We start from the raw sequence: 27,460 nt of genomic DNA on the forward strand, positions 1-27,460 counted from the left end.
ATTTCCATTCAATTGTGCTTCTCTATATTCCTTTGTAGTGTGAGTCATTGCTACAACCAAGCTCATTACAAATAGGCCGACCTACAAAGTTTTTGCTGCATTTTTTCTTCTTCCTGTTTTTTATTTGTTTTCCCCATGAACCTTCCCTCAGTCCAGCTTCTTTGCTTCAAGGTAAATGTCCGCTGGAGATCCACACCCAGGTCTTTTTACATCTGGCGTGCCTTACGCACAACCCTATTTTCTACCTCGCGAGCGATCAAAGGCCTATCAGCGGACGGCCCCAGAGAAGATTGCACAGTGTTTGTGGAGTGGCTGCTGGTGAACAATGACTCTCCGTCGTTATGGCTACTTACACCCTGAAAGTTAAAGTTACCTCCGAAAGTTACTTCTGAAAGTTACCTCCGAAAGTTACCTCCGAAAGTTACCTCCGAAAGTTACCTCCAAAAGTTTTGGAACCGAAAGTTGAAGTTTTTCCGCTTACTAACCCTTAAACATACCCGGTTATGTCACATAACCTGCTTTCTGGAATACCCCCCAGATTGTGTAAAGGGGACCATCAAAATAATGTGTAGCCATTTAAACGTCTGTAACTGTACAGTTTACACTTTAATTTTTTGAAGCGTAGAAGTTACCGAAGCGGTCATGGCACAGCACTTCTGATGCAGTGTGAATGCAAAAGAAAATGTACCTAGTGTGAAACAAGCTTTATAGAGGAAATAGAAGTTGTAAATATAACTGAAATGATTTGTCGATACAGCTCTAATGACCATCTTACTAATCAGTGTGCTCCCTTTAAATGTGTTACAAACCACCGCAATGGATTTATTAAATGTTCAGGTGCTTTTATTCTGTGAGGTTAAGAGGCATTAAACTAAAACTTATTTTTCCAGCTGGCATACAATTCACAAACACTCAACAAACACAATGAAGATTGAACAGATCAACTCTTCTAAAGATATGAACCATGAGTGAAAGTCAAACTCTCTGCCAGTGAAAACTTAATTAGCGCACTTCACAGCAGCCAGCTGAGACGCATCCAACACTAATTTAGTTGTGACTTTGCACTACTTTTCACCTTTTACACCAGTGATGGCATGAACAGCAAAATCACAGTAAGCCACCCAATGTCATGCATTACTGTGATTTTTACCACGATTAAGGGAGAATGTTTGGCACAAGATGTTGGTCAGATTTTAGAGTTGGAACTATCCACTTTAAAACCTTTTTGGCAGTTCCCGAGAGCCGCATCTCTCTCCATCTGTTTCCCTTCACACTCAGTCAAATTAGAACGGTCCAAATAGTCGGTCCAACTTTTGCTTGTATTTTACTTTGTGATATTTACACTGATTGGGACCTCTGCATTGTTTTTGTGCAAATATATCATGAAATAAAGAAATCTGAAATAAATAAGATCCATTTAAATGATAAGGAATGTCTTGCATCTGTACAAAGCAAAATTGATGGGTTAAATTTTCAGTAATGGTGTAAAATACACAGTGTTGCTGTTTTAACATATATGGCAATAAAACAGCACTGTCTGTGCCGCCTGCAAATCTGTGTGAGTTTATTTTTAACACTTATCTTTTTTATTTAATTTAATTAATTTGTAACACTATCACTGTAGAGGCAAAACAATGTTAAGTGTTGAACAGGGTCATTTTGAATAAACACAAAACTGGTGCTAAAAAGTGAATAATGACATTGCATAGTGTGCACTACACACTTTGCTGGTGTTAGATTTGACACAGAGGCAATTTTGCTGTGAATTATTCAGAATGAAACGTTTGAAATGTGTTGGGATACTTTCAACAGAAAACCAATATTAAAATGTTCCAGGAAAATGTTTATCCACTTATAAATTAAACAGAATACATTTATAAATGTCTATATACAGTAAATTATACTATAAGGAACCAAAATACTATGTATAAACACATTGTTTCGTGATTGTGTGTGTACAAGATCGTGGTTGTGTGTGTACAAGATCGTGGTGGGTAACTAAATTCAGTGCTGGGAGTGTGTGTCTCCATCTGGTTGAGCGTGTGTGTGTGTGTGTGTGTGTGTGTGTGTGTGTGTGTGTGTGTGTTAATGAGAGTCATGAGCTGAGATGTTAATCGGAACTTCACAAAGCAGTTATTTGCACACACAGTTGTTCCCTAGAGACCACCTAATTAAGTCTGCAGTAGTGTCACATTAGACACAACACAGGCAGTCAATAAAAGACTATCAGCAGCATGAAGAAAAATGGAAGATTCAACCTTCAAAATGCACTGTGTTTCCTGCGTGGTGAAGTTCACATGTGATTAAAGAGATCTGAGACTGGCTTTCACAGTAAAATAACTGATAGAGGAATCTTTTCAGAAATATGTCCAGGACATATTTCACCCCCAAAAAATCAATAGAAAAAAATCAATAGAAAAAAAGAAAAAGAAATTACAAATTTTTTTTGGATCATTATAATTTGTACACTGTCAAAAGTGGTAACCAGCAATAATTACCTTAAAGTGTTTTTATTGGTGTTGTCTAATTTTGATTAGTCTAAGTCGTGTTAAATTATATTTTTGACTCAATAAAAATAAATAAAATAAATTAATTCAGATGTTAACATTATTTTCCACTATTTTTTTGCTGCCATTTGTTATGAACTAGTAGTCTATACTCTATTACACCGAAATGCAGCTAAAAAGTGAATTAATGTGCTCTCAAAAACCTCCAAATGCTTTTATTAATTTTTGTTCATTTTGAATAACGTCAGGCTCTGGTGTATTTACACTTTCAGTAACTCAATCACATTTGCGTATGCTTTCTGTTCCATTTATTACATGATAAATTAAAAAGAGAAACTATTAGCTTTTCTAATAAAGTGTGTCTGCATAATCCCACGCTTCATTACTCTCCTCATCACTTCACATTCCTCTGTCTACTGTGAACGGAGTCGAGGAGCAATTTTCAAGACAATGGCCTTGTTGAGAATGTGATGGATGTCGGCAAAAATTAATTATCCAGCTCATTACTGAGTGAGAATAAATCTTTGGCTTTTATCTGGAGACCATCAGTGCTGATAAAAGAGCCACAGCGGGCTGCCGCACAATCCCAGTTTCATCTGTCACCTTATCGACTGGCACGGAGTCCGTAGCCGTCAGACTGTCAGCTGCAGTGGTGCAGTACAGCTCACTCTACTGTAACACAATATAAAAACCAATACCTATCCCAAACATATACAGCAGATATGCATATAAACAAGTGGTATGATGGTTCACCTTGGCAGGTGGAATTTATAGTGCAGGGAATATTATTCTACAGAGCAATTCATCTGACAAAAAGAAAAAATGGTAACTATCTATGAAGACCATGCTTATAATGAATTATAGCTCCATTTATACATAAGTATTTTATTAATACATTTATACAGAATCATTAAGACCTATACTCCATTATAAGAACAGATGTAGTTACATTTATATTATTTTTATAATTACTTAAATCATGTATATGCTCTTTCAATGCATATGCTCATAATCCATTACATTTATAAGTATTAATTGGTCAGTCGTATGGTTCCATGAATGTATTTACCGTATAAAGATGCAACCTGCATTGCTATAATGTTATTATATTATAGTTACAATGACTTTTTAGTAATTCTGATTTAGTTTTTTGTCAAATAAGTGAATATTTTGTTATTAATAACCGTGTTGTATTCTTATAAATAATTATTGTGAGTGATAATAAAGTTTCTAACCTCTATTAATGCATCATTGATTGCTTTAAGTAAAGTAAAAACATAGGATGCAATTTTCCTAAAGCAAATGTTAAGAAATCATGAAGATGTGCTTATACATTTTACGTTGTTTATTTGTAAATGAAACTAATGAACAATAATTCCTGTAATAAAACAATGTGGGGGGGGGGGGACTGAAATCATTAATACAAACAGTTGGGAAAAAAATGTCACATACAAGCAAAATACTGCAACAATATTTTGTAAGTATAATCTGCTATAAGCAATACCATGCATATGGCTGAGGAGATATAGATTTTAACAAATATTCGTGACCTATAATGCAAACATTAGCCATTAAATACATAATTGGTACAGCAAACAAGTGTCTCTGGTGCTATTTTATATTTGATCATTTAGAAATCAGTGAATAATGGATTATGAGCATGCACATTGAAAAATCAAATGCATGACTTATATAATTAATTATTAAGTAATTATACAAATGTATACACCCCTGTGGATGACAGAGAGTCATCACTGTTTTCCTGGTAAAGAAAGAAAGTCAATTTAAAATGCATTTTATAAACGCTTATTAGTTTATTAAATTTGATATATTGGGTAATGGCATTTAAGAACATATAAACCTTACACATTTTCACCTGAAATATATACTTATATTTTTTTTTTGTTCAAATTTCGTAATGTTTTATAAGAGTTTAACAGTGGTTCAGCGAGCTTTAGCCACAGCAAACCGGTTCAGTGTGTGGTCAGATTTAATCTAACCACACGATAACTATGAAAAAATAGCTGTGCATACCCGTTCCTCTGTGCTTTTTTATTGGCCGCACATCGGTAGCTTTAGTGGTTATTCATAAATCAAAAGTAAATCCTCCTGACACTGCTGAGCATAAAGCGCCCTGGCAATGAGCATAACCTCTAATGTCTATTGACTATTTCACTGTTAGTACACACCATAAGAGCTGTAAATAGACTTATGTTTGGTCACCTTGTTCTCAGAGGGGAAACTTTAGCTAACAAATAACACTGACCGATACAGCAAAATATCTGTTTAGATGGACTAACATTGTCAAATTCATAACTTCTATACAGCACTAGAGGCCACGCACACACTGCAGCTACATTACGTTTACACTGTCAGTTGTTGAGATTGACAACAGCGTTTACTTATAGATGTGAGTCACGAAATGTCCCGTTCACACAGCAATTTACAGTAGCGTCTCGAATACTGTCTTTATGAACGTGCAGCCGGAGTAAAGCCCTTTCTCTCTGATCAGTAACCATAATGGCACTGAACAAAGATGCAACATCTATAAAACAGAAAAGTCTTATCACTTTTAACACAACAAGAGTCCAATCGAGGCACAAATGGTAAATGGACTGCATTTATATAGCGCTTTAACAGACCCATGGCCACCAAAGCACTTTACATATTGCCTCACATTCACCCATTCACTCACTCATTCACACACCGACGGCGCTGTCAGCCATGCAAGGCGCCATCCAGCTCGTCGGGAGCAGCTGGGGTTAGATGTCTTGCTCATGGACACCTCAACACTTGACACCCCAATGTATACAAATGTATCCAAATGTATATCATATGTTAAATGTAAATGTATATCTGAGTGGGGAGCGGATCATTTGAGTCGCACATAGAACACAAAACTGACAGGAGCAACAGTGACTGGATCTCCGTCACTTTAAGTTAAAAGTTAAAAACCCGCAACACACAGTAGACACGTGTTTGTGCAGCGCAGAGCGGCTCTCTCGCGCTGTATGATGAGACAGACAACTAGTCTAGTCCATGCGGTTGTGCGTCCTGAAAATGTATGTGTGTGAGTTCGGTAGAACGTAACCATATTAAAGACTCAAATACTGACTACCGTATTCTGCAGCTGTGTGAACGTGGCTATGTATTTAATCCTGGTCTGTACACAGACATTCTCAGGGGTGTAAAATGCAGAGACATTGCTAAGTTCATGTTGGCTACGTGTACTGTGTGTGACTATGGTGTCCAAAGCCATTGTAGGCAATATAGGAGAGGTGGTTTGTAACACCAATAGACAACTAAACTTTTTGTTAAAATAAATGTATTTGTATACCATTCTCCATCCTGTTAGCCTTGGCTGTTTGACCCATATTTGTGATTCCCACGCCGTTGTTGTAGATATTTTTTCCATGCGTTACATTAAATTAAGATTAGCATCTTTTCCCATCTCCCCCTACCATTTAAAAAAAATGTGTACTATGATGTGTGATGCATTACTTAGTTCTTATCTTGCATACTAAACAAGATAGATAGTGCCAGATAGATTAACATGCACTGAAAACTTTCTACTTTGGCAATACAAAATAAATAGAATTAAATGGAAAGTACATGAATACAAATACAGTTAAATACAGCAAAGGAGAAAGGGTCATTGAAGGAATGGGGTGAAAAACTTCCTGCTGATTTAGAGCAAACTCCACTCACAGGAATTACAAAGGTAGAATTTCTCCAACTAGAAAAGTAATCACACCTCAAATAGTAAAGCTGAAATACTAAACTGAAAAAAGAATAAATTATTTACCAAAAATAAAAGCTTCCGATTTCTACTTTTAAAGCCTCTGGCTATTGTCTTCTATACTATTCTATTGTATTGCATTCGTATTTAAACCACTGATCTCTAATATGATCAAATTTTCTGTTCTTATGTCACATATTCTGAAATGACTTCAAAGCTGTTATATTAAGGTACAAATCTTGCATAGTGTGCCTTTAAGATAAACCATGAGCATATTTGCATATTCATAGAACCGTATGTATTAAAAGAGTCAAGGGTGTAGAGTTAAATTCAAGTTATTTTAAGGCATGAATACATTTTTCTTCAAGGAAAAACTTTTTAAAATGTAATTTTGGTGATCAAAGATGAGTTTTAAAGGATATTGACTACAGGGTGACTTTAAAAGCAGGGCCATGTAGAGATATTTGGAGGGGAAGTGGCCCAAACCAACAAAAAAAGGGGGGACTATAAGGGGGTTGACTCTTGAGGCAGTATCATCTTTATATAGAGAATGAATAACAAACCTTTTGCAATCATAATCATCTTTCCTCTTATCACGCTCTAGCATATTCCTTTACTGTCTGTATTACCTGTAACTGTCTCATTTGGCTGATGTTCAGTGGGCTCTCCCTCACTCTCTGAGCTGCCTCATCTCGAATGGAGGTATTAGACATAGATTTGTGCTGTATAATATTAAATTAAATATTACAACAAACGGCTGGATAGGGACTACACGACATTCCTCCTGAATTAGTGACATCACCAACCCTAGAATTTACATAAACCAGCCCCAGACCACGATTTATAGATTGTCATGACAGAATATGCTAATCAATGACTAGTTAACTCCACATCAGCAACATAAATTCATCAACTAACCATTCAGAAATGTCCCGTTGCATTCTACATATTGTCACTTCTTCTTAAGTCTCTCCATCATTGTCTGACTCCGGTTTGAACATAAAAGGCTAAAAGTTTTTGAACTTTTCAGTGCATGTGTGTGTGAGGTTAAAGGACACGAGCTGTTGAAGCTCCGCCCCCTCTGCCGCAGCGCACATGGTTATTTTTAACCATTTTCAGTTTTGTTCAAGGTAATTAAAGCAACAGTTTTTCAATAACGGAAGATATGTAAAACTGTAGTATTTGGGGTAAAAGGCACCCCTGCTTTGGGGCTAAAGGCACAATCTTTTTCCTGCAATCATACTGAGTAGTGAAAAGCACATTTTTATTAGGGTGTGCATTTAGGACAATTATAGTTTATCACCCTTTTTAATTATGTACACTACTATAAATATTATGCATGTTATAAAAACTAATATCAACCTAGACAATTGATTATACTTTACAGAAGTTAAAGTGTGACAAACTGTCTTCTAAATATTCTATATGATGATTTACCCCCGCTGACATGCTGGAGCTTTCAATCAATGTATGCAATGTTAAACGGGCTTTAGCAGCCTCCCTTTGCTCTCTCACTTTTTTTTTTCAAAAGGCATCGTTTTTTTGTCTGCAAAGTGTGCCAACAACAGCAAATTTGGTGTTATTTATATTAGATTATAATGATTTGATTAGACAATAATTCTAACTATCTTCCAAGAACGTGGATACCTCAGCCGATGAGGGCAGAGGGGCAGTGGCTCAAGCCCTCGGGCAAACCCCCGTGCACGGCCCTGATTGAAAGGTATCCTTTTTTGTAACTAATTCAGCTCTGTATTGATGAATTAATTAAAACAACACATTTTGCGTGCATGGTAGGCCTATATGCTTTTACTGAAAATGCAGTTAGGTTGAGGAATCAACTTACCAATATTTCAAATTGATACAGATCGATGATGTTTATTCTGGCCATAACTTATTTTTTTAAACATCTAAAATTCAAAAGAGACCTGCTTGATGTAATAAAAAAGGTTGCATTGGAATGCTTTGCGGTATGTGCACTAGAGTGCGGATCGGGCCGAATAGAGGGTTTTCACTACACGTCATCAATCCGGAAGTCGGCCATTTTGGAGGGACTGAACGTAAACAATGCCACTGAACTGAACGGACTCGCAAATTTGGTTAAATTTGAAAAAAAGATTATTGCTGCTGAAATTTTTTTAGAGTTTTGGTCTGTACTAATCGGTCGCACCGGGAAAAAACATTTTGAGTTCTATACACTGTTAAAAGTTAAAGAGAAGAGTGCAAAAAACTGATGAAAGAAGGCGTTTGTGGTTGAGAGAGGTACTCGTTTTTTTTTTACATAGCAGCAAAATAGACCTAAAATACTCTGTCAGTTTTGGTCATACAGACTTAAGAAATATGAAAAAATAAGCTGTTAAATGTCTACTTTTTTATGTGTCCACTTACAATCGAAATAAAACATTGTGCTTTTGTAAAATAAAGAAAATATACAGTGAGTGCTTTCTGCCTCTCCGTCTCCATGAACTTTTTTTCTGAAGCACGTCTCTAAACTCAAACAAAACTCAGCGAATACTATTCACTCAGACATGAGCTATATATCTCTATAATCATTTAAGTGTGTAGTTTTAAATTATCTAATTCAAAACTAAAAGAAATATTCTCTGTTTATGTAATCTATATAAAAAGAGAGAGAGATCAGCCGTTCTCATTATCGTTTTGCCAGCTCATTACTCTGCTAATTTGACACGCCCATGGAGAGCGCGCTATTCAAACGCAGATCTGAAGCAACACATGCAAACCAGTCAATGCCCACACACTCGCTGTGAGGAATAATATCGTGATAATCCTGGAAATTTTACCTCAAACATGCTGGAGTAGCCTAACAACGGATCCAGCTGCAGATCATCAGTGAGTGCTTTGTTCTAATCGCGATATGAAATGGTGTCTGTAAACCGCAAAAGACTCTTTAAATTTGAATCGCGTTTCTGTGTTTGAATGAATGAACGGCACATATGCATGCATGTTGTTGTTTACTACAGCTCGCGCGTGTCTGTGTGAATGAATATTGCTTTTAGCAAACTATCTATATTGCCTACTGAGATGAGTAAAAATCGACTGAATACTTTGAAATAAAATGTCTTTGTATAAGCAACATATTAAACTGCAAATTAACATTTATGCCCTAGGCTAATATATATTAGCCTAAAAAAGACGATAGCCTATGTTACAGACGAAATATGAAAGACAACATTTCGTTTTGGATAGATTATAAAGTTTTTACTGCCACATCAAAACCTAATTTACAAGGTGCAAACAAAATCTTAAAAGATCAATATAAGCCTTAAATTATTTTTGTGTTTTATTAGTGACAAATTTGGGGAGAGGATAGCCTACATCCAAAACTTTCTGAAAATACGAATGAGAATTAACTGCACAATTACTAGAAATGTTTACCTTGGATATTATACAATTTGCAAGCATACAAGTTTGTGGAAAAATACACTTTTTTCAAGATGTTTCCAACTCTGAACCAATTCTGTAGTTATATGTATATATATGTATGTATGTATGTATGTATGTATGTATGTGTGTGTGTATATATATGTGTGTGTGTGTGTATGTATATATATGTGTGTGTGTGTGTGTGTGTGTGTGTGTGTGTGTGTGTGTGTGTGTGTGTGTGTGTGTGTGTGTGTGTGTGTGTGTGTGTGTGTGTGTGTGTGTGTGTGTGTGTGTGTGTGTGTGTGTGTGTGTGTGTGTGTGTGTTGTCTTTGCATTCTATCTTGTGGCTCAGTGACACCTATGAAATGCTCATTAGTATGCAGCATTAGCAGGTCTTTGTCTTCAGGTGGGAATGAGGACATTATTCATGACCTTGTTGGATCATTCACGCCCACCTGCATATTGCCTTTCCAAACAAAAAGTGTCTTACAAAATTTTTATCAATCTATTGTTTAATGTGAACGATTAGCCCGGATGATTTTCAGATCATTTTGAAGTAAACACTTTAGCCGACAACATCCATTAGTCAAAAGTATTGTGGGAATATGTGAAGTTGGTCATTTGTGGTCTTATATCAGACAATTTAAGTTTGAGTTTTTTGAATAACCACGCATAAATAATATTCTCTCAAAAATGCAAACATGTACATACATGTTGCTCACATATTATGATAGCCATGTTCGTGCTAAATAGAGTGTAATTACACCTTTGCCATTAATATGTTTATAAGCAACTGAAAAAAATACAAATATCAGGGCATGTCAAAACATCTCAAGGACCCCAAAAACACCTTAGACCCCAGAGGGTTAAAAAGCACTAAATGGTTTACCTCCCCAGTACTTGAGCGAGCTCTTAAAGAATTATAGTCCTTCATGTCTATTGCAAACTCAAAATCACAGCCAGTTGATAATACCTAGAATATCAAAAGATCAGGAAGATCCTTTTCCTATTTAGCACCAAAACTTTGCAACAATATTCCTAACATTGTCCGGGAAGCAGACACACTCTGTCAATTCAAATCTAGACTAAAAACACATCTCTTCGGCCTAGCATACACATAACACATTATAGACTTCTATAACTCAATGTTAGACTGCATAGTTTAGATCAGCCAGAACCGGGAACACTTCCCATAAACCCTGATTTACTTGGTACATCATAAGAAGGATGGTGTCTACGCTAATATTAGTCTCTTTGTTTATCCCGAGGTTTACCGCAGTCTGCCGGATCCAGGCCGTATCCGGATCTGATGAAGGACCTGCGCCTGTCAACTAGTCTCTCCCCAGTGAAGGCCTCCCTCCCTTCCCTTTACCTCTGTACAGATAAAACGTTGTCGGGATAATTCCGGTTCACGTGGCTATGCGGAAGGGATAACAATTCTGTATTATATATTTTTCAAGGCTTGTACCCAAACATCTCTGGCCAACGAACGAGCACTGTACACGAAAACAGTGTTGTGAAGGGGGTGGATTTTGGAATCTATTGCTGCTTCAATGTAAATCTAACGAGTTGTTATAATCAAGGTATTAAACAATATTTTTTAGGGATGTGACGAGATCTCGTGACTAAAATGTGACGAGATTTCTCGACGAGTGAAAAGCTGTCTCGCGATATCGCCATGATTAGCATAGAATATGCCACCGCTACATTCACATTACATTACGGTGTACGCCACGGCAAGAAAACACGATGCGCGCAAATTAGACTGCATACAATATCCCAGTATCAAACCTATCTCTGGACATTGTAGTTGTGGCTCTGGTCTCTGTTTTGGTCTCTGTTTGCACTTTGAATACAGAGAGAGTTGGCCTATTTTGATTATGGTTGCACTTGCACTTAATTATCGTTTGCACTAATAAGACTAAGAGTTTTTATTTCTATTTTCAATTTGTGGAAAGTAGTTTCATTTGGAGGTCACACACAGCCTCAATCAGAAGTTCTGGAAGCTCATAATGTATAGTAAGGTCTGAAGAGACTCGTGTGAAATCATACTTGAGAGAAGCCAGTCAGTTGAGTTTGTGGTAAAACCTTTACAGTGCTTCTATATTGTTGTATTTCAATGTATTTGATAATTCATACTCATAAAGTAGAACTGAAATGACATTCATTACAAGATGATTTAGTTAAAACATTTCAAAATCCACCTGCAGACAATTTTTCCAGTCATGAATTTTGTCATTGATGATTTCTATCAAATATTCTGCAAAAATTTCGTCTCGTTCTTGTTGTAACGTCGTTGCGGCTGAAGCAGAGAAGAGGCAGGATCCAGATGCAGCACACGCTTTATTTAACAGACTTAGACACTATAAACTAGACAGGACAATGATGCTCGGGACCAGGAACAACCAACATCGACGTTAACAGTTAAACATTAAACAAGAACTCACAAGGACAGGACAGAAACACAGGTCTTAAATAATCAGAGACAAACGAGCTAAACAGGATAACAAGGGGGCGTGGGAAAATAAGAGACACCTGGGATAACTAATAGACAAGACAGGGAAACACTAATCATGACACTTGTGAACCCAATCTCGTGTCGTATTTTTTCACGTATTTCACGTATTCTCTAATGTCTGTATTTGATATCTGAATTTCTTCCAGAAATTAAGTATGGACTTCTTCAACATGTGTCAATACATCTGTTTTTCTAGGGTACCCTGACAACTAGGTAACAGTAACATTATAGACTTCATTGAAGTCTATAAGGTGAGACACTACAGGTGAATAGGGTTAAAATTTTAACTTACAGATATCACCATGAAACTTTACTAGTTGATTACTCACATGAATTTGAGAAAAAAATGTATTGCAAGTTTTCTGTAATTTTATGTTTAAATATGCTAATCAGGCTTTATCTAATTAAATATGCGCTAATTTGCATATATTTTTAAGTGACGAATCGGACTATTGAAAAAAACAAGGTTCAACATATTTTTTGCATTTTGTTGATATATTCAATGAAAATACATTACCAGAGGGGATTATGAATATCTCCTTTTGTTACCCTAAAAATCAGAAAATACTGCCAATAGCCTTAAAGGGTTAGTTCACCCAAAAATAAAAAAATTATGTCATTAATGACTCATGTCGTTCCAAGCCCGGAACACAGTTTAAGATATTTTGCATTTAGTCCGAGAGCTTTCTGTCCCTCCATTGAAAATGTATGTACGGTATACTGTCCATGTCCAGAAAGGTAATAAAGACATCATCAAAGTAGTCCATGTGACATCAGTGGGTTAGTCAGAATTTTTGAAGCATCGAAAATACATTTTTGTCCAAAAATCACAAAAACTACGACTTTATTCAGCATTGTATTCTCTTCCGGGTCTGTTGTCAATCCGTGTTCATGACTCCGCAGTGACGCTGCTGACGTAAGACGCTGCTGACGTGTTATCTGGTGCGCCCGAGCTTTATTTACAGTCTGAGGGAGACGCACGATGTAAACAAAACAATCTTCGCAAACATGTCTAAGGATTTCGACACAGAGGAAGACTTTCCTGCATTTTTTTGCCCATCCATATTTATTTGAACCCCGAATACACGGACGAGATAACACGTCAGCAGCGTCTTACGTCAGCAGCGTCTTATGTCGTGAGAAATCTAAAATATCTTAAACTGTGTTCCGAAGATGAACGGAGGTCTTGGAACGACATGAGGGTGAGTCATTAATGACATAATTTTAATTTTTGGGTGAACTGACCCTTTAAAAATTTTATTTCCGCCCTATTTTTAGGCATAAAATGTCATATAAATCAGGCCAACAATGATATATCAACACATCCCTCTGGAGAAACCTTCACAATATAGTTAGGAATACGACTGTAAAGCTCGGTGTATGTAGGTGCTACAGAAGCGGAAAATCGTCACTCGGAGTGTGAGGAAAAACTCATTTTGAGAAAACGGCCTTTAAAGATTTTTATGGCAAAATTCCACTAATTTCTCAATGATTGGTTGCTGATAAACAGGAAATGACCATATTTGGATCCAACAAGCATTGCAAAGGAGAGCGAGAGCTTTCTAACGGTATATGTAATGACAGGGTGCAGACAGCGATCGCGGAGCAGCGGGATGATTTAGAACGCCAACTCTTGATGAATTTAGGCAAAATCTACACACGCAAACAGACAAAGTGTAGTAAAATAAAGACCTAAATGTGTATTTTGGACTTTTTTTTCACCTCAAGTCTGAAAGAAGATGTTATTGAAGACAAATAGCCCAAAATCTCAAAATTGACCAGTGAAAAAAGAAAACAATGTTTTTGCCTACCGTGTCTCGCCTTAAGGGATCATTTCTCAGTTAAAGCCTTACTTTCCAGTTATATTAAAGTGTCCTCTCCTTGAGAGAAAGAACACATTATCTTGATGTTTTGAGAATAGCCTACTCTCCTGTTTATAGTTAGAGCCTGGCCAAATCCAACCTTAAAAAAGCTGTGTGTTGATGTGTGTGTTAGTCTTATTAGTTACAGGTTAAGGAACAACTGCATTATTGGAGATTGACTGAGTTGTTGTTCTGGACAGGCTCACAACGTGCCTAACTTCAGAATGTCAGCAGCATAATCATATTTGTGGAATCCTGGCGCACTGTCTGTGAAACCAGGCCTATTAATGTATTAGCTTATTTTACATAAATGTATTATTATATTTTGTGCTCAAATGTATTACTTTGAAAGATAATGATTACATTGTAAACATTGTTTCAATTGGTATTACCTTATGAACTGTGATTACATTATAAGTTTCTACAGTGTGTTTGTAATGTAATACATTTCTCATACAATAAACTATTACATTATGTGAAAAATCATAATTACATTAGAAAATCTTTATTACATTAGGAGCTCAAGATTTTATTACATTTTGACAAATATTATTACATTATAAACAATTATTACATCAATAATGTAATGGCTATTACATTATGTGCAGTTATTACGTTAAGCTTTGTTGTTACATTATGAGTTGCTACATGCCCTCTATAGGCCATGATCAGCGACTAGTCAACGTCAAGCTTAAAGGTGCGTGCACACTACAAGCGACTTTGTCGCTGCAGGTCGCCAGTGGCTGGCGGTGCGTTCGCTAGTGGCCGTTCCCGCTACTGGTTGCCTAGTAATGTTTGTGAGTGACATTCACGGATGTTTCTCCATGTTGTAGACAACAAATCCGTTTTCTTGCCACTACAAACAAACATTTTGGAAGGAAAATTCGAAATATAAATGGAATCAGTTCATAACATGCATAATATTAAAGATGAACGAGTAACTGTGAGTGTTTTTTGCCATCGCGGCTATTTAACTGCAGCAAACGGGCAAATACCGGTCTATATGGGTCCACGAAACTAATCAGGCTCTGAGTCAGTACTGTGAATACCACTGTATGTACACGGAGATATATCACAACTTATAGGACAGTTTCTGACGGCTAAAATAAGCTTCTCGTTCAACTTGCCTCTGTCAGAGAGTGACGGATGATCACGCGCTCCACTGACTTCACTCCTATTGGTTGTCGCTCTCGAAAGTCGCTCTTCATTTGCATAAAGTTAAACACATCTCAACTTTGTCGCGTCGCCAGACACGCCCCATCAGGTCGCCAACGGCCGCGATCGCGCGTGTCGCCGGAAAACGCCCGCTCCCCATTGAAATGAATGGTAACGTGTCGCTTTGTCGCTTGTAGTGTGCACACACCTTAAAGCGTAATGGCAGAGCATTAAAGTCGACTAGTCTGTGCAACCCCTAACTATTATGCATCTTATGTTTCTATGAGCAAAACCACATTCTGTGTGATCATGACCAAATTACCTGTCATTTAGAAGTTAAGTAGTCAAATTGGACAGAGTGAAACTAAATCGCTTCTCATCCAGGCGGATGAAGAAAATTGTGCAGCGTTTAAAGATCATTTCCGATGATTAACTTCACAAAGTTCACTGGTATTTTGGCACTGATTTGTGACTGGTATCTCACTGGTAAATAGACGAAACACCTTTGCTTGTGTGAACAGCACATTTGTGTTTTTAATTTAAAAAATGTTCTGGTAAATTTCAGGGTAATTTTATTTAACAGGATTACTGTGGGAAAGGGGCTACTGTAGTGAAATAGGTCACAACAGTCTTCCATTGGTCGGTCAAAAAGATAGCCATGACCCAAACAGTTCGAAAAGCTGTAACAGAACCAGCGTTTACACTCTGAGGAAATCAACCAACGAATGTTCTTATAGTTGTCTCAGCATACTAATATTTAAATTAGTTATCATTCTCAATGCAAGTATTTTTGTATGTTTTTACATGCATCTAATTCCAGCTGCAATTCATTTTTGTAATTGCATCTATAATTACACTGTTGACCGTTCCTTAAACCTACCCATACCACCAAACCTGCCCCTAACCTTACCCATAGCCCACCTCAATAGCAGCACAACAGGTTTTTCTCCGTTTTGTCATGTGATAGGTTTCTTGCCACTGTCGCCTCTGGCTTGTTTAGTTAGGTGCACTTAAAATTCAGCAATATTATTGACTTGAATGCACTGACACTGAGATGAGAACTAAACTGAGCTGGATGATGATATCACTGTCTCCAGAGCTGCTTCATAACTGAATTAAACTCATTTCTTAATTGATTAAATTTACAGTTATTGAACCAAACTGAATCATCACTGAACTGACTTCAGCTGAACAATGACACTATTGTCTTTTTAGAGCTGCTTTACAGCAGAATTGAAATCGGTTTACATCACTGATCAATGCATTCTTCTGTATCACTATAGAGCTGCTTTGAAACTATCTTTATTGAGCACTATAGGTGACTTGACTTGACAAGTGTTTTGCAATACAACATGAACACAATAAGTACATTTAGTACATGATTAGTACACAATAAGTACATGATTTTTAAAGTAAATGCATAGTAGGTAAAGACACCTAATATAAAATGTGAAAAAAAATGTCTTGCCTGACATGGAAAGAGATGTTATGGTTACAGTCATTGTGCAGTCACAACATGACTATTCCTCTATTTGAGGATTTGCTCATCGGTTTGGTCTAGTGATACTGGAGACGATACAGCATGATAATGGCACTATTTCACGCTTATTCTCTCACCGCAGGCTGTGTCTGAGCATATCTCACCCCAATCCATATTTTATCATGATAATACAGATGCAGTACGTCTAGGCTATGATGGTTCAGTGCCTGAGTTTACTGAGGTCCGAGATCATTTCATCTACACATCAATGCTCTTAATGAATGTGCACTTACTCAGCTCAGACCAAACCTCACAGATATGTCAGGTTATATGTCAGTCGTAGGATTTTCTGTTCGTTTGTAATGCTCTTGGTGAAGCTTTTTAGCAGAAAATTAAAACATTATTGTTATGTTTTGTATGCTCAAACGTTTTACAAGGTTTCATTCACTAATATCACAATGTAGTTATGCATCTACTATTGTTAATTTCTGTTCATAATACATGAACTAATGGCAATTTAAAGAACTTGAAATGCTAAAATGTATTTGTCTATGTAGAAATGAACTTTAAAGTCAGCAGGAAACGGAAGTTGTGATAGATTTTCTTCCCCATTGTGATTGTATATCTCGGGGTGTTTTTACACCTGCCTTGTTTGGTTCGTTTGAATCGAACTCAAGTTCGTTTCCCCCCTTGGTGCAGATCTTTTGGGCAGTTGTGAATACAGCAATCGCACTCGGGTGCGGACCAAACAACCGAACCGAGACCCAGCTGAAGAGGTGGTCTCGATACGGTTCCAAACGAACTCTGGTACGGTTCGTTTACGGTGAGAACATGAACCGACCCAATTGCAGAAAGCACTGCTCCTTTTTTGACAGGGTCAGATTTTTACTGTGTAATTTGGGGTGATGAAGTGCCTATACATTAGTGGTGCAACGGATCGCAGTTTATCTGTGATCCGTACGGACCAGCTGCCCCCACTGTTCGGCACGCATGTGATTCGCGGATTAACTCCTAAATGTAACCATCATATACTGAACGTTTATCATTTGGACGTGTTTTGTCTTGCTAATTTACACATTCAAACAATTTTAAATGCAGAAGAAGAGGCGAAAATCGGGACTCGCGCGAGAGAGGCACGTATAGCACTCGAACACCGAATTGATTCCTCTTTTGCGTTTCCTTAAGACGGACTCGTCTTAAATTCTCTGCAAGTATTCTCTCGGTTATGTCATTGAAAAAGAAACCAGATATTTGTCATTTTTTCTCGGTCAGAGCAGAAACACAATATTCCTACTGTTGTCTGTGTCATTAATGCTAATAAAAAAACAAAATACAGCTTTAACAAAGATGAAACTATATATTTAATTTCTACAGTGAACAAATAGTGTTATTTTACATTTAGGCTTAATTATTCATTTCTGTAGCAACCGGAATTAGACTTTATAACTTTGATATTTCGTATTCATCTCTGCTTGTAATTTATGTATTTGTTCTTATTTTATTACTGACTTTTCACTAGTTTTTAATAATGTTAGAACTTTATCAGTGAAGATCATGTTTTCTCCGCCGCAACAGTCTTGCAGCACATCTTAGTCTTCGCAAAATCCTGATTACAACATTGTATACTGTAGATGACATTGTATCATATGATGCTCTGACGTTTCTTCATATTGTGTTAGTAGCTGATAACACCAAATAAAAATTGCACTACGAAAGATCTGTTTTTGCACTTCCTGCTTTTCCCTGCTTGAGAATGCCTGTCCAATGAATGGATGACTTTAGCACACATGTGGTTTTGTTTACAAATTTTGGTTAACTTTCAAAAAGGCCAGTGTGAAAGCAAACCACACCAAACCAAAAATAAATCAACACTGTATTTGGTCCGGACCAAAGCAAGTGAGCTAGTGGACTTTCCTGGTGTGAATACACCCTAAATTAAACGGATTCTCAAATGAGGGAAAAAAATTGGGCAGGATATGATTTTGTCTTTTGGGAATTGACTGGATCGTAGGAAGTTGATCGTTGCTAACTAAATGGAGGCCAGTTTCCAGTCAGTTGTGGAGGGTATTTAGTACCACCCGCCGAGACATCCGTCATGAAAAGAACAGACGTTGATTTGAGGGGAAGGGGAGGTTGACATTTTTGATTAAAGATTACGAGAGCTTATGATTTTAAAAAATATATATAATTATGTGCAAAGATAAATCATTTATAATAAGCACTGCGACATTCTGTAAAAAATAAGAATTGTCAATTTTGATTTCATGGTGACTTTATACAACATTAGTAAATGATGTAAAGGTATTATTTAATGTTATAGTATTAACTCATATGAACAAATAAAACCTTACTATGAAGTGTCAGTTTAATTAATTGAGTGATTTTAACAAACTCGCTCAAATTCAGCTTTTTGCTTGGGCCAGCCTGGAACACTGCCTCAGTGATATCCTGAAAAACACCATAGCAACACACACAGTCTGATTTATGTCAGTCACGTGACTTTAGCGCCAGTTTATGAAGAGTTACTTTTTAGGTGTTTTATTATTACTTTTATTTTGACATTTTAGAATTTGAGAGGTGTACGGTAGTCACTATATGAACCAACATTCTATATAAAAATCTGCAGTATAAGTGAAGATCCTCTTTTCACAAAATTCTTCTCTTGCTAAACCTTGCAAGATATCAGTGCAAATCTGCTGGTTTAACTAAATTACTTTGTTATCTCTTGATATATTTTTGAGTTTTAGACCCCGTTCTGTGTCTAAGAGAGACAAATCATCTGCCTTTGGCACTTAGGCAAAACAATAACGGTGTGTGACAATCTCTGCCCACACGTGATGATGATGATGATGCTGTGTGCGGGGGATCAGAGAACGTCAAATATGTCAGACGACACAGAGATAAATGTGTGTTATGCTGCTGTCTTGCCTTGTAAGAAGACAAGCAGGAAGGAGGGTCTCATAGCAGCCCATCAATTCATGTACGATGAAGGCTTATTAGCAAACCAGTCCTCAGACAAGCTGCTGTCTCATCTCTCATTATTGTGACATGTAAAGAGTCTTGACCATTTACAATGGGTGTAGTGATCCACAGACAAGATAGCATCCCAGTTTATAGCAGCATTGGGAAATGATCTTGTTGAATTAACACAAACAAACAGCTCATATCCACTATTATTTCTATTTTGCAAACTTCTTTCCCCTTGTCAAATAGTCATGATAACTGACGTTTTGAAAACCAAATTCTGTGTCATAGTCACAGTATTGTGCAGTTTATCTTGGCAACCTTTTTGTAAGAGAGCAACTGCAAGTGAACTGTTCTCAGATCAGCACTTTAGAAGTGTTCTAGTCTAGTGGTTTATGAAAAATCTAACACCCGCCTCATGTTTTCATATATTGGGCTATAATCAATCATGAATGCATCATAAACTCATTGTTAGACGATAATTACAAAGTGAAAAAAATGTTCAAGGTGCAGTTGGTTACATGCATCCCGTATGCTCATTTGTATAGGGTTTTCATGGTCACGCTCAATGCATACTGTACTCAAGAAACAATTAAGGCGACATACTGTATGTAATTGTTGTTTCTAACAAAACAATACCCCTCTTAAAAGGGGCTATGAAATAAAGTACTTTATTGTCAAGCAAGCAATTAATTCATAGCAATGGGATTGTACATGAGATCAGATCAGTGTGGTGTAGCCTATCAGGCAGGGGTTCTCAACTCTGGCCCTGGAGATCTACTATCCTGCAGAGTTTATCTCCAATCCTAATCAAACACACCTTAACAAGCTAATCAGGATCTTCAGGATAACTAGAAAGCTACAGGGAAGCGAGTATGACCAGATTTGGAGCTAAACTCAGCAGGACAGTGGATCACAAGGTCCAGAGTTGGAAATGCTCGAAAGACATTGAATTATCTAGACACAAGCTGTGAAAGCAGATTTTATTATGATTCCATCACTGTGTGTTGTGTAAAACTGTGCAGTCCATTGTTTGCTCTATGCTGTGCTGGATTTAGATTGGATATGTGTACAAAAGGGGGAGTTAAGCCTGGAGGGCTGAACCAAAGGTTTTAAACAAACCTACTCGTCGGTTTCCTCCAGCATGTGGCTTAAGGCACAAGGCTGCCGATGAAAACTATTTTTTGGCATCCCTGTTAGAACTTGCTGAACATCGTCATCTACATCTGCTACTGTTATACTGCAGTTTTCATATTCATATGCTACAGAGAGTAGTGATAGATCATTTGATGTCACATTACACAAAAAAGTATATTAATGTAAATTCTTGATTTTAGTAATCAGGATTTCAGTATCAAGGGAAATCAAATCAAATCAATCAATCAAATGACCAACTACAGCAGGGGTTCTTGACTCTGGCCCTCGAAGTGTTCTAGTCAAACACATCTGAACAAGCTAATCAAGTTCTTCAGCATTACTAGAAAACTATAGGCAGGTGAGTTTGATCAAGGTTGGAAATAAACTCTGCAGGAAAGTGGAGCTCGAGGACCAGATTTGAGAATGGTCTGGCATGGAAAAAATTAATTGAAATAAAGCAACAGCAGTATGAATGTTCTATTAAAAGGACTGAAAATCTAGTAAAAAAAAGTGTACAGACTCGATTAGAACTTCAGTCCATCAAAAATTAGCATTGGGGATTTGTTGCTTTTTCCTGTAGAACAGTACTCGTATCTAACAGTGACCCCAAAACCGAGGTAGGTACTGAACCATGACTTCTTGTACCGTTACAACCCTAATAAATACTGCTTACTTTCTGCTAAGTATCTTTTTAAAATGTGATATTACCCAAATTGTATCAGCTTGGTAAGATGTCAATCTAGCCAAGCATATTATATCTTGTGATTTCAACCAGCTCTTCCCTTTTCTGTACACGATGCAACACAATGGCTTGAGGCTGTCTGAACTGGACACGCCAAAGTGACGTTCCAAATCCATCTGGCCTCTTAACGGAAGTAGGACAAACAAACGTGTAGTGCAGCAGAAACAGAACGGGCACCTGTTTACTGTCGGCAGCTCCGCACTACGTGACGCATCCAGTGCAGATGCCATCAATAGCTGCTTTTCGTCGGGTCAAGCGCCTATTTGAGCGAAGTAAACAAGTTAATAATAGAAATATCCGATCATCCTACATAATGTGGACGCTATTTACATCTCATACTGTCTGTAAACTCTTGTGTTAACAAGGCAACGACTGACGCATTTGTATTGCATTCCAAAGAGCTCTGTTATCAGCCCCACGGTGGAGAATGAAACCATATCCGTACCGGCTGGGCCGGATCGGCACGGAATGGAGCAGTTAGGCAACGAGAATGGTTTGCCCCGACGGTGGAGAAGCGGCTATTGATTATAGCAGGTACTATTTGCTTTCGATGCGCCACAAACACAGTGTTATATTTGAATTGGTTTGAAAGTGTACCTGTGACTTTGAGCTCTGTGGTCCGTCTCACAACTCTGCTGCCATATTTAAGTTCACATGTGTAATTTCCTCCATCATCTTCCTGCACCTCTGGGATCCACAGACTGGTGGTGTTGGTGATTATGGAGCTCCTCCAGTCTTGCCTCTGACATTCCTGTGGAAACAAATACAAATAACTGAATCTTCACATATCTGTGGAGTTCTTCGTCTATCCAACTGTCAGACTACCTCATTTCAAACCCATTGGAACACTGGAACAATATTTCTATTGAAATCAGATGGTTTAAGGGCAGTGTATCTCAAACCTGTCGTGCGACAGGTTTGCACATTTTGTATGTCTCCATCATTGATCACACCCATTTTTCAATATGCGTTCTTGTCTGTAGTTGCGTTCTTGTGGACTTGGGACTGTCCAAGTAGTGTTCCGATTCAAAGTTCACATTTAGCCAAGAACAGTTCAAATCCCCGGATGTGTTCTTGATCCGCCCCTTTTATTAAGGATGTATCGAGAGGTGACTTGTGACCTGACCTGACTTGTACTCTGACTTAAATAAATAACTTTATTCTAGAGCTGCTGTAAAGCCAAAACAATCTATGTTACTTAAACTTCCTATTACCACTGCTTTGAAACAATCTATATTGTTAAACGCGCTATATAAATGAAGGTGACATGACTTGACTTGAGACAGCCAGGTATCCCAGAATGCATCTCACACTATCCAGCAAGCATCAATAAGCAGTCGAGAAAACACGTGGAATTTAAAAACACTACTGTAATGTGTCACGAAATGTCGAAATTAGTTTTCCTGGCAAGAAAGTAGTTGTTTAAAGATCAAATCTGTGGTTTATTTATAAAGATAGTGCCTACTTGAAAATTTGATCTGATGTTTTCGGAGTGAGATCCAGTCGATCACTAGTAAGCACTCATTAACACACACTCAACAGACTGGTAAGTGTATCAAATAAATACAAATGCTTCATTAACAAAGTTCACAAAACAGACAGAGAATGAAAGCTGGTAGTGGAGTGATGATGAGAGGAATGGAGAACAGTGAGTACACACACACACACACACACACACACACACACACACACACACATTTGCAGTCACTGATGAGATAAGCTTAACTTCTCTTATCTTTCTTGATAGGAACAATCGCACAAAGACTTGGAGAGGAACTAGGACCAGGAGAGTTTGAGTAGGGACGAGAAGAGAATCCAAACATACTTCAGGTAGGAGAGATTCCAGGAGGAATTAGTCTGAGCGTCAAAATGAGTCTGTGAGTGTGTGTGAGTGAGTAATTGAGTGAGTGAGTGAGTGAGTGAGTGAGTGAGTGTGTTAGTAAGTAAGTGTGTGAGTGAGTGATTGAGTGATTGAGTGAGTGAGTGAGTGAGTGAGTGTGTTAGTAAGTAAGTGTGTGAGTGAGTGATTGAGTGAGTGAGTGAGTGAGTGAGTGAGTGAGTGAGTGAGTGAGTCAGTGAGTGAGTGAGTGAGTGTGTTAGTGAGTGAGTGTGTTAGTGAGTGAGTGTGTTAGTGAGTGAGTGAGTGAGTGAGTGACTGAGTGTGTTAGTGAGTGAGTGAGTGAGTGAGTGTGTTAGTAAGTGAGTGAGTGAGTGAGTGTGTGTGTTAGTGAGTGTGTTAGTGAGTGTGTTAGTGAGTGAGTGAGTGAGTGTGTTAGTGAGTGAGTGTGTGTGTGTGTGTGTGTGTGTGTGTGTGTGTGTGTGTGTGTGTGTGTGTGTGTGTGTGTGTGTGTGTGTGTGTGTGTGTGTGTGTGTGTGTTAGTGAGTGAGTGTGTGTGTGTTAGTGAGTGAGTGTGTGTGTTAGTGAGTGAGTGAGTGAGTGAGTGAATGAGTGTGTGTGTTAGTGAGTGAGTGTTAGTGAGTGAGTGAGTGTGTGAGTGAGTGATTGAGTGAGTGAGTGAGTCAGTGAGTGAGTGAGTGAGTGTGTTAGTGAGTGAGTGACTGAGTGAGTGAGTGTGTTAGTAAGTGAGTGAGTGAGTGAGTGAGTTAGTTAGTGAGTGAGTGTGTTAGTGAGTGAGTGAGTAGGGCTGCACGAAATGAGGAAAAGCTGCGATGTGCGATAACATTGTTTAATATTGCGATGACGATATGACTTGCGATAAATGTGATTGTTAACTATACTGTTCCCATGTCTTAGTGCTTTAATAGGTTCTTTGCGTGATATGTCAAACGTTTATTACCTGCCTGGTTCAGAATACACGATTTTAGCGCAATTTTGGCACGATCCGTTTGTTGTATGGGTGTCGTGGAGATTCGTAATAACGACAACGGGCGTCGGGACGCAAGATTCGATCGTTTCATCTCGTATAGTGGGCGACAACCTACGTCGCGTCTGCGATGCTTCACGACAGAAAGACTATAGCATGTTTAATTCTTTAACGGCCCTCCACGACGGGTTGAATATGTGAGCGAGGCGAGACGTGAGTGAGTGCAACAGTGAGTGTGTGTGTGCGCCAGTAAACGTGTGAGCGTGTGAGTGTGTGCGTGAGTGAGTGAGTGAGTGAGCGAGGGACAGTGAGTGTGTGTGTTTGTGTGTCTGTGTGTGCGAGTGAATGTGTGTGTGTGACGGCACGCGATGACTAGTCGGAAAGCAACGTGTAGTCTGACATGTTTCTTGTCCACGACAAGATTTTAGGAGTCAAAAACGTGTAGTGCTAATCTGAGCCAGGCATTATTCATCGTGTCAGGCTGTCTGTTGCGATGTGTGAGTGAGTGAGTGAGTGAGTGAGTGAGTGAGTGAGTGAGTGAGTGAGTGAGTGAGTGAGTGAGTGAGTGAGTGAGTGAGTGAGTGAGTGAGGCTGCTGTGAGGAGTCCTTTTCACTGGTGCTCGGGTGATGAGGTGATGGGTGACAGCTGGTGATGATTACTGAATGTGTACAAGTGATCTATATTTGTAAAATGAAAACGATAAGAGGCATAGTGATGTTTTATATCATATTTCGTTTTATTGTTGCCTAAAATATACATAACGAGATAACTGGAGTAGCCAGAGCGAGCTGAGTGACGCTAACAACTAAGAACGCTGCGGTTACATTTGCAGAATTACCGGACTTGTGTCCTCCCTTCCTCCGGAGTTCGTTCTTCTGAGACAAACTTGGCAAGTCTGAACTATCAAGGACTTAAGTCCGAAGTCTTGTCATCCGATCGTGGTTGTATCTCTCTATTAGTGTTAATCGATCTTAGTGCTGCATTTGACACTATCGACCACAACATTCTTTTATATAGACTCGAAATGTATGTTGGCATTAGTGGAAATGCACTAGCATGGTTTAAATCAGCACTTCTCAAAGTCCAGACTCAATTCAATCCGGACCCGCCTCCATTTCGTATTTCAAGAGCACTAATTGTGTGTAAGGGATTAAAAGTGTGGATTTCCTACTTTGATAAGCGCTTGTTAAAATATTTTTTTCAAGGTTTTTTTATGTCTTGTTGGAGATGGTCCAAAATGAAAGCGAACGCGAGATATTTAAAGTTTTCCTCCGTGATATTGTTGTCATGACATCCAGTGAGCGTATGAAGTTTGCTCAGGTGACACTTTACCGCAGTGGATGGGTGAGGATGTCAGTTTTAGGGGGAAAAAAGTTGACGAAAAAAATAGTTTTCTCAAATATGATTGGAGTGGACAGAGATCCAGCACAAAGCTGTTCTGTTTGATTTGTAACGAGACAGTGAGTTGTGAAGAGAAATGTCAAACATCACTATGGGGCTGTTTACACCTGGCCACTTCATGCGTTTTTTGTGATCGGATCTATCCAATCGTGAAAAGACCTGCCCTCCGAAACGCATTCGAGACGGATTTAAATCCGATTGCTCAAACCACATCAGGAGGAGGTCTGGGCCATTTTCCAGACGAAACTGGACAAATGTAAATGCATCTGGTTGTTGAAACCACATATGTACATTTTAAGCCTCACAAAAATGCTAAAAAATTAATGTGTGAGAGCGTGTTATAGGCTATATGTCATGTTATAGCCAGACGCTACTGCAACACGCATCGCCGCAGCTGAGCATATCTATTCATCAAGCCAACGTGCAAACTACCGCAAATCAAAGTGAAAGTAAGTCGCAGACGCTTAACACACAATCATCTTCATTAAAAGTAAAGAAAGGAAATGATCTTACCAGGCCTCTATTATTGCGGTCTTTAATTTTGAAGAAAAAAAAAAAATGCTGACGCTAAGTGTTATTAATGTATTTTTAAATGCAAAAGGCACTTTATTTAAAACAATTTTGTGTTGATTTGTTATGCATGTTTATTAAAAACAAGTTTTGTAATAACCAATTATTTCCGGACCTTTGACATTGATGAAAATTCAGATTTGGACCTTTGAATGTAGACTTTGAGAACCCCTGGTTTAAATTATACTTATCTTGACTCTTATCAGTTTGTAGCAGTAAATGAAGAGATGTCTTATTGATCAAAAGTATGGCGTACCACAAGGCTCAGTACTAGGACCGTTGTTGTTCACTCTGTACATGCTACCCTTAGGAGATATCATTAGGAAACATGGCATAAGTTTTCACTGTTATGCTGATGATACTCAGCTCTGTATTTGAAACGTACCAATTCACAAAATTAACGGACTGCATAGCTGATATAAAAAACTGGATGACTAGCAATTTCCTACTACTTAATTATGAAAAAAAAGTAGTAGGAAATTGTTTTTTTGTTTGTTTTTTTGTACACCTGGTGGTGTAACAATGTATTAATCGTGCAGCTCTATTTCAGGGGTAGAGACAGAAACAAAAAATGTATTTTCCTAGTTGTAAAAATCATGGTCACCTAATGCAGTGTGAGTTTTAACTCTGTACCTTGTTCCAGGTCATGATAGGCTGCTTGTAGGGGGCGAGATAGTCATCAATGTCAGGGCAGGTAATCATTTTGCTCTTGGTGATCTCGGCCCTCTCATGGTAACGTATTCGACTGCTAAAGCAGAGTCCCTCTTCACTCTCCTCAACCGTCAGTGACATGGACACCTTCATACAGTACGTTGAGTTTCTGTGAAGACAAACCATTAAATTGGTCATGACATGAAGAATCTTTTAACATATAAGAGGTCACTATAGTATGAAAATACTGTACATTTTAGAGTTCAATATTCCTCATCTCTGAGCATTTGTTGAAAATCAAGCTGGCAAAATTACTTTTTCTACTTCCTCCATATTGTGACATCAAACTGTAGTAAACATTTGCATCAGACCCTTATAACATTATACCTCAAGGAACATTAAAATATTAATATTTATTCAAAAGTTCTTTGCACATTACACAAAATTGTACACAAATTTTACACATTAATTTTTAGGAGATCCCTGTTTCTTTTTTTTTACGTTCTTTTATTCGTGAGTCATGACTA

General features: G+C 37.9%; 1 protein-coding gene across 2 annotated transcripts in view; it reads right to left on the minus strand.

The window, feature by feature from the left end:
- il1rapl2 (interleukin 1 receptor accessory protein-like 2) overlaps window positions 1-27,460 on the minus strand; it is a 445,540-nt gene that overhangs the window by 74,265 nt on the left and 343,815 nt on the right. For both annotated transcript variants that reach the window (XM_079630760.1, XM_079630761.1), the window contains 2 exons: window positions 26,916-27,102; window positions 22,083-22,236 (listed from right to left, as the gene is read on the minus strand). In XM_079630760.1, the coding sequence (XP_079486886.1) occupies window positions 22,083-22,236; window positions 26,916-27,102 (341 nt within the window). The remainder of the gene's footprint in view (window positions 1-22,082; window positions 22,237-26,915; window positions 27,103-27,460) is intronic.

Source organism: Phoxinus phoxinus (assembly GCF_949152265.1).
Source record: "Phoxinus phoxinus genome assembly, chromosome: 12".
Classification (NCBI taxonomy): domain Eukaryota; kingdom Metazoa; phylum Chordata; class Actinopteri; order Cypriniformes; family Leuciscidae; genus Phoxinus; species Phoxinus phoxinus.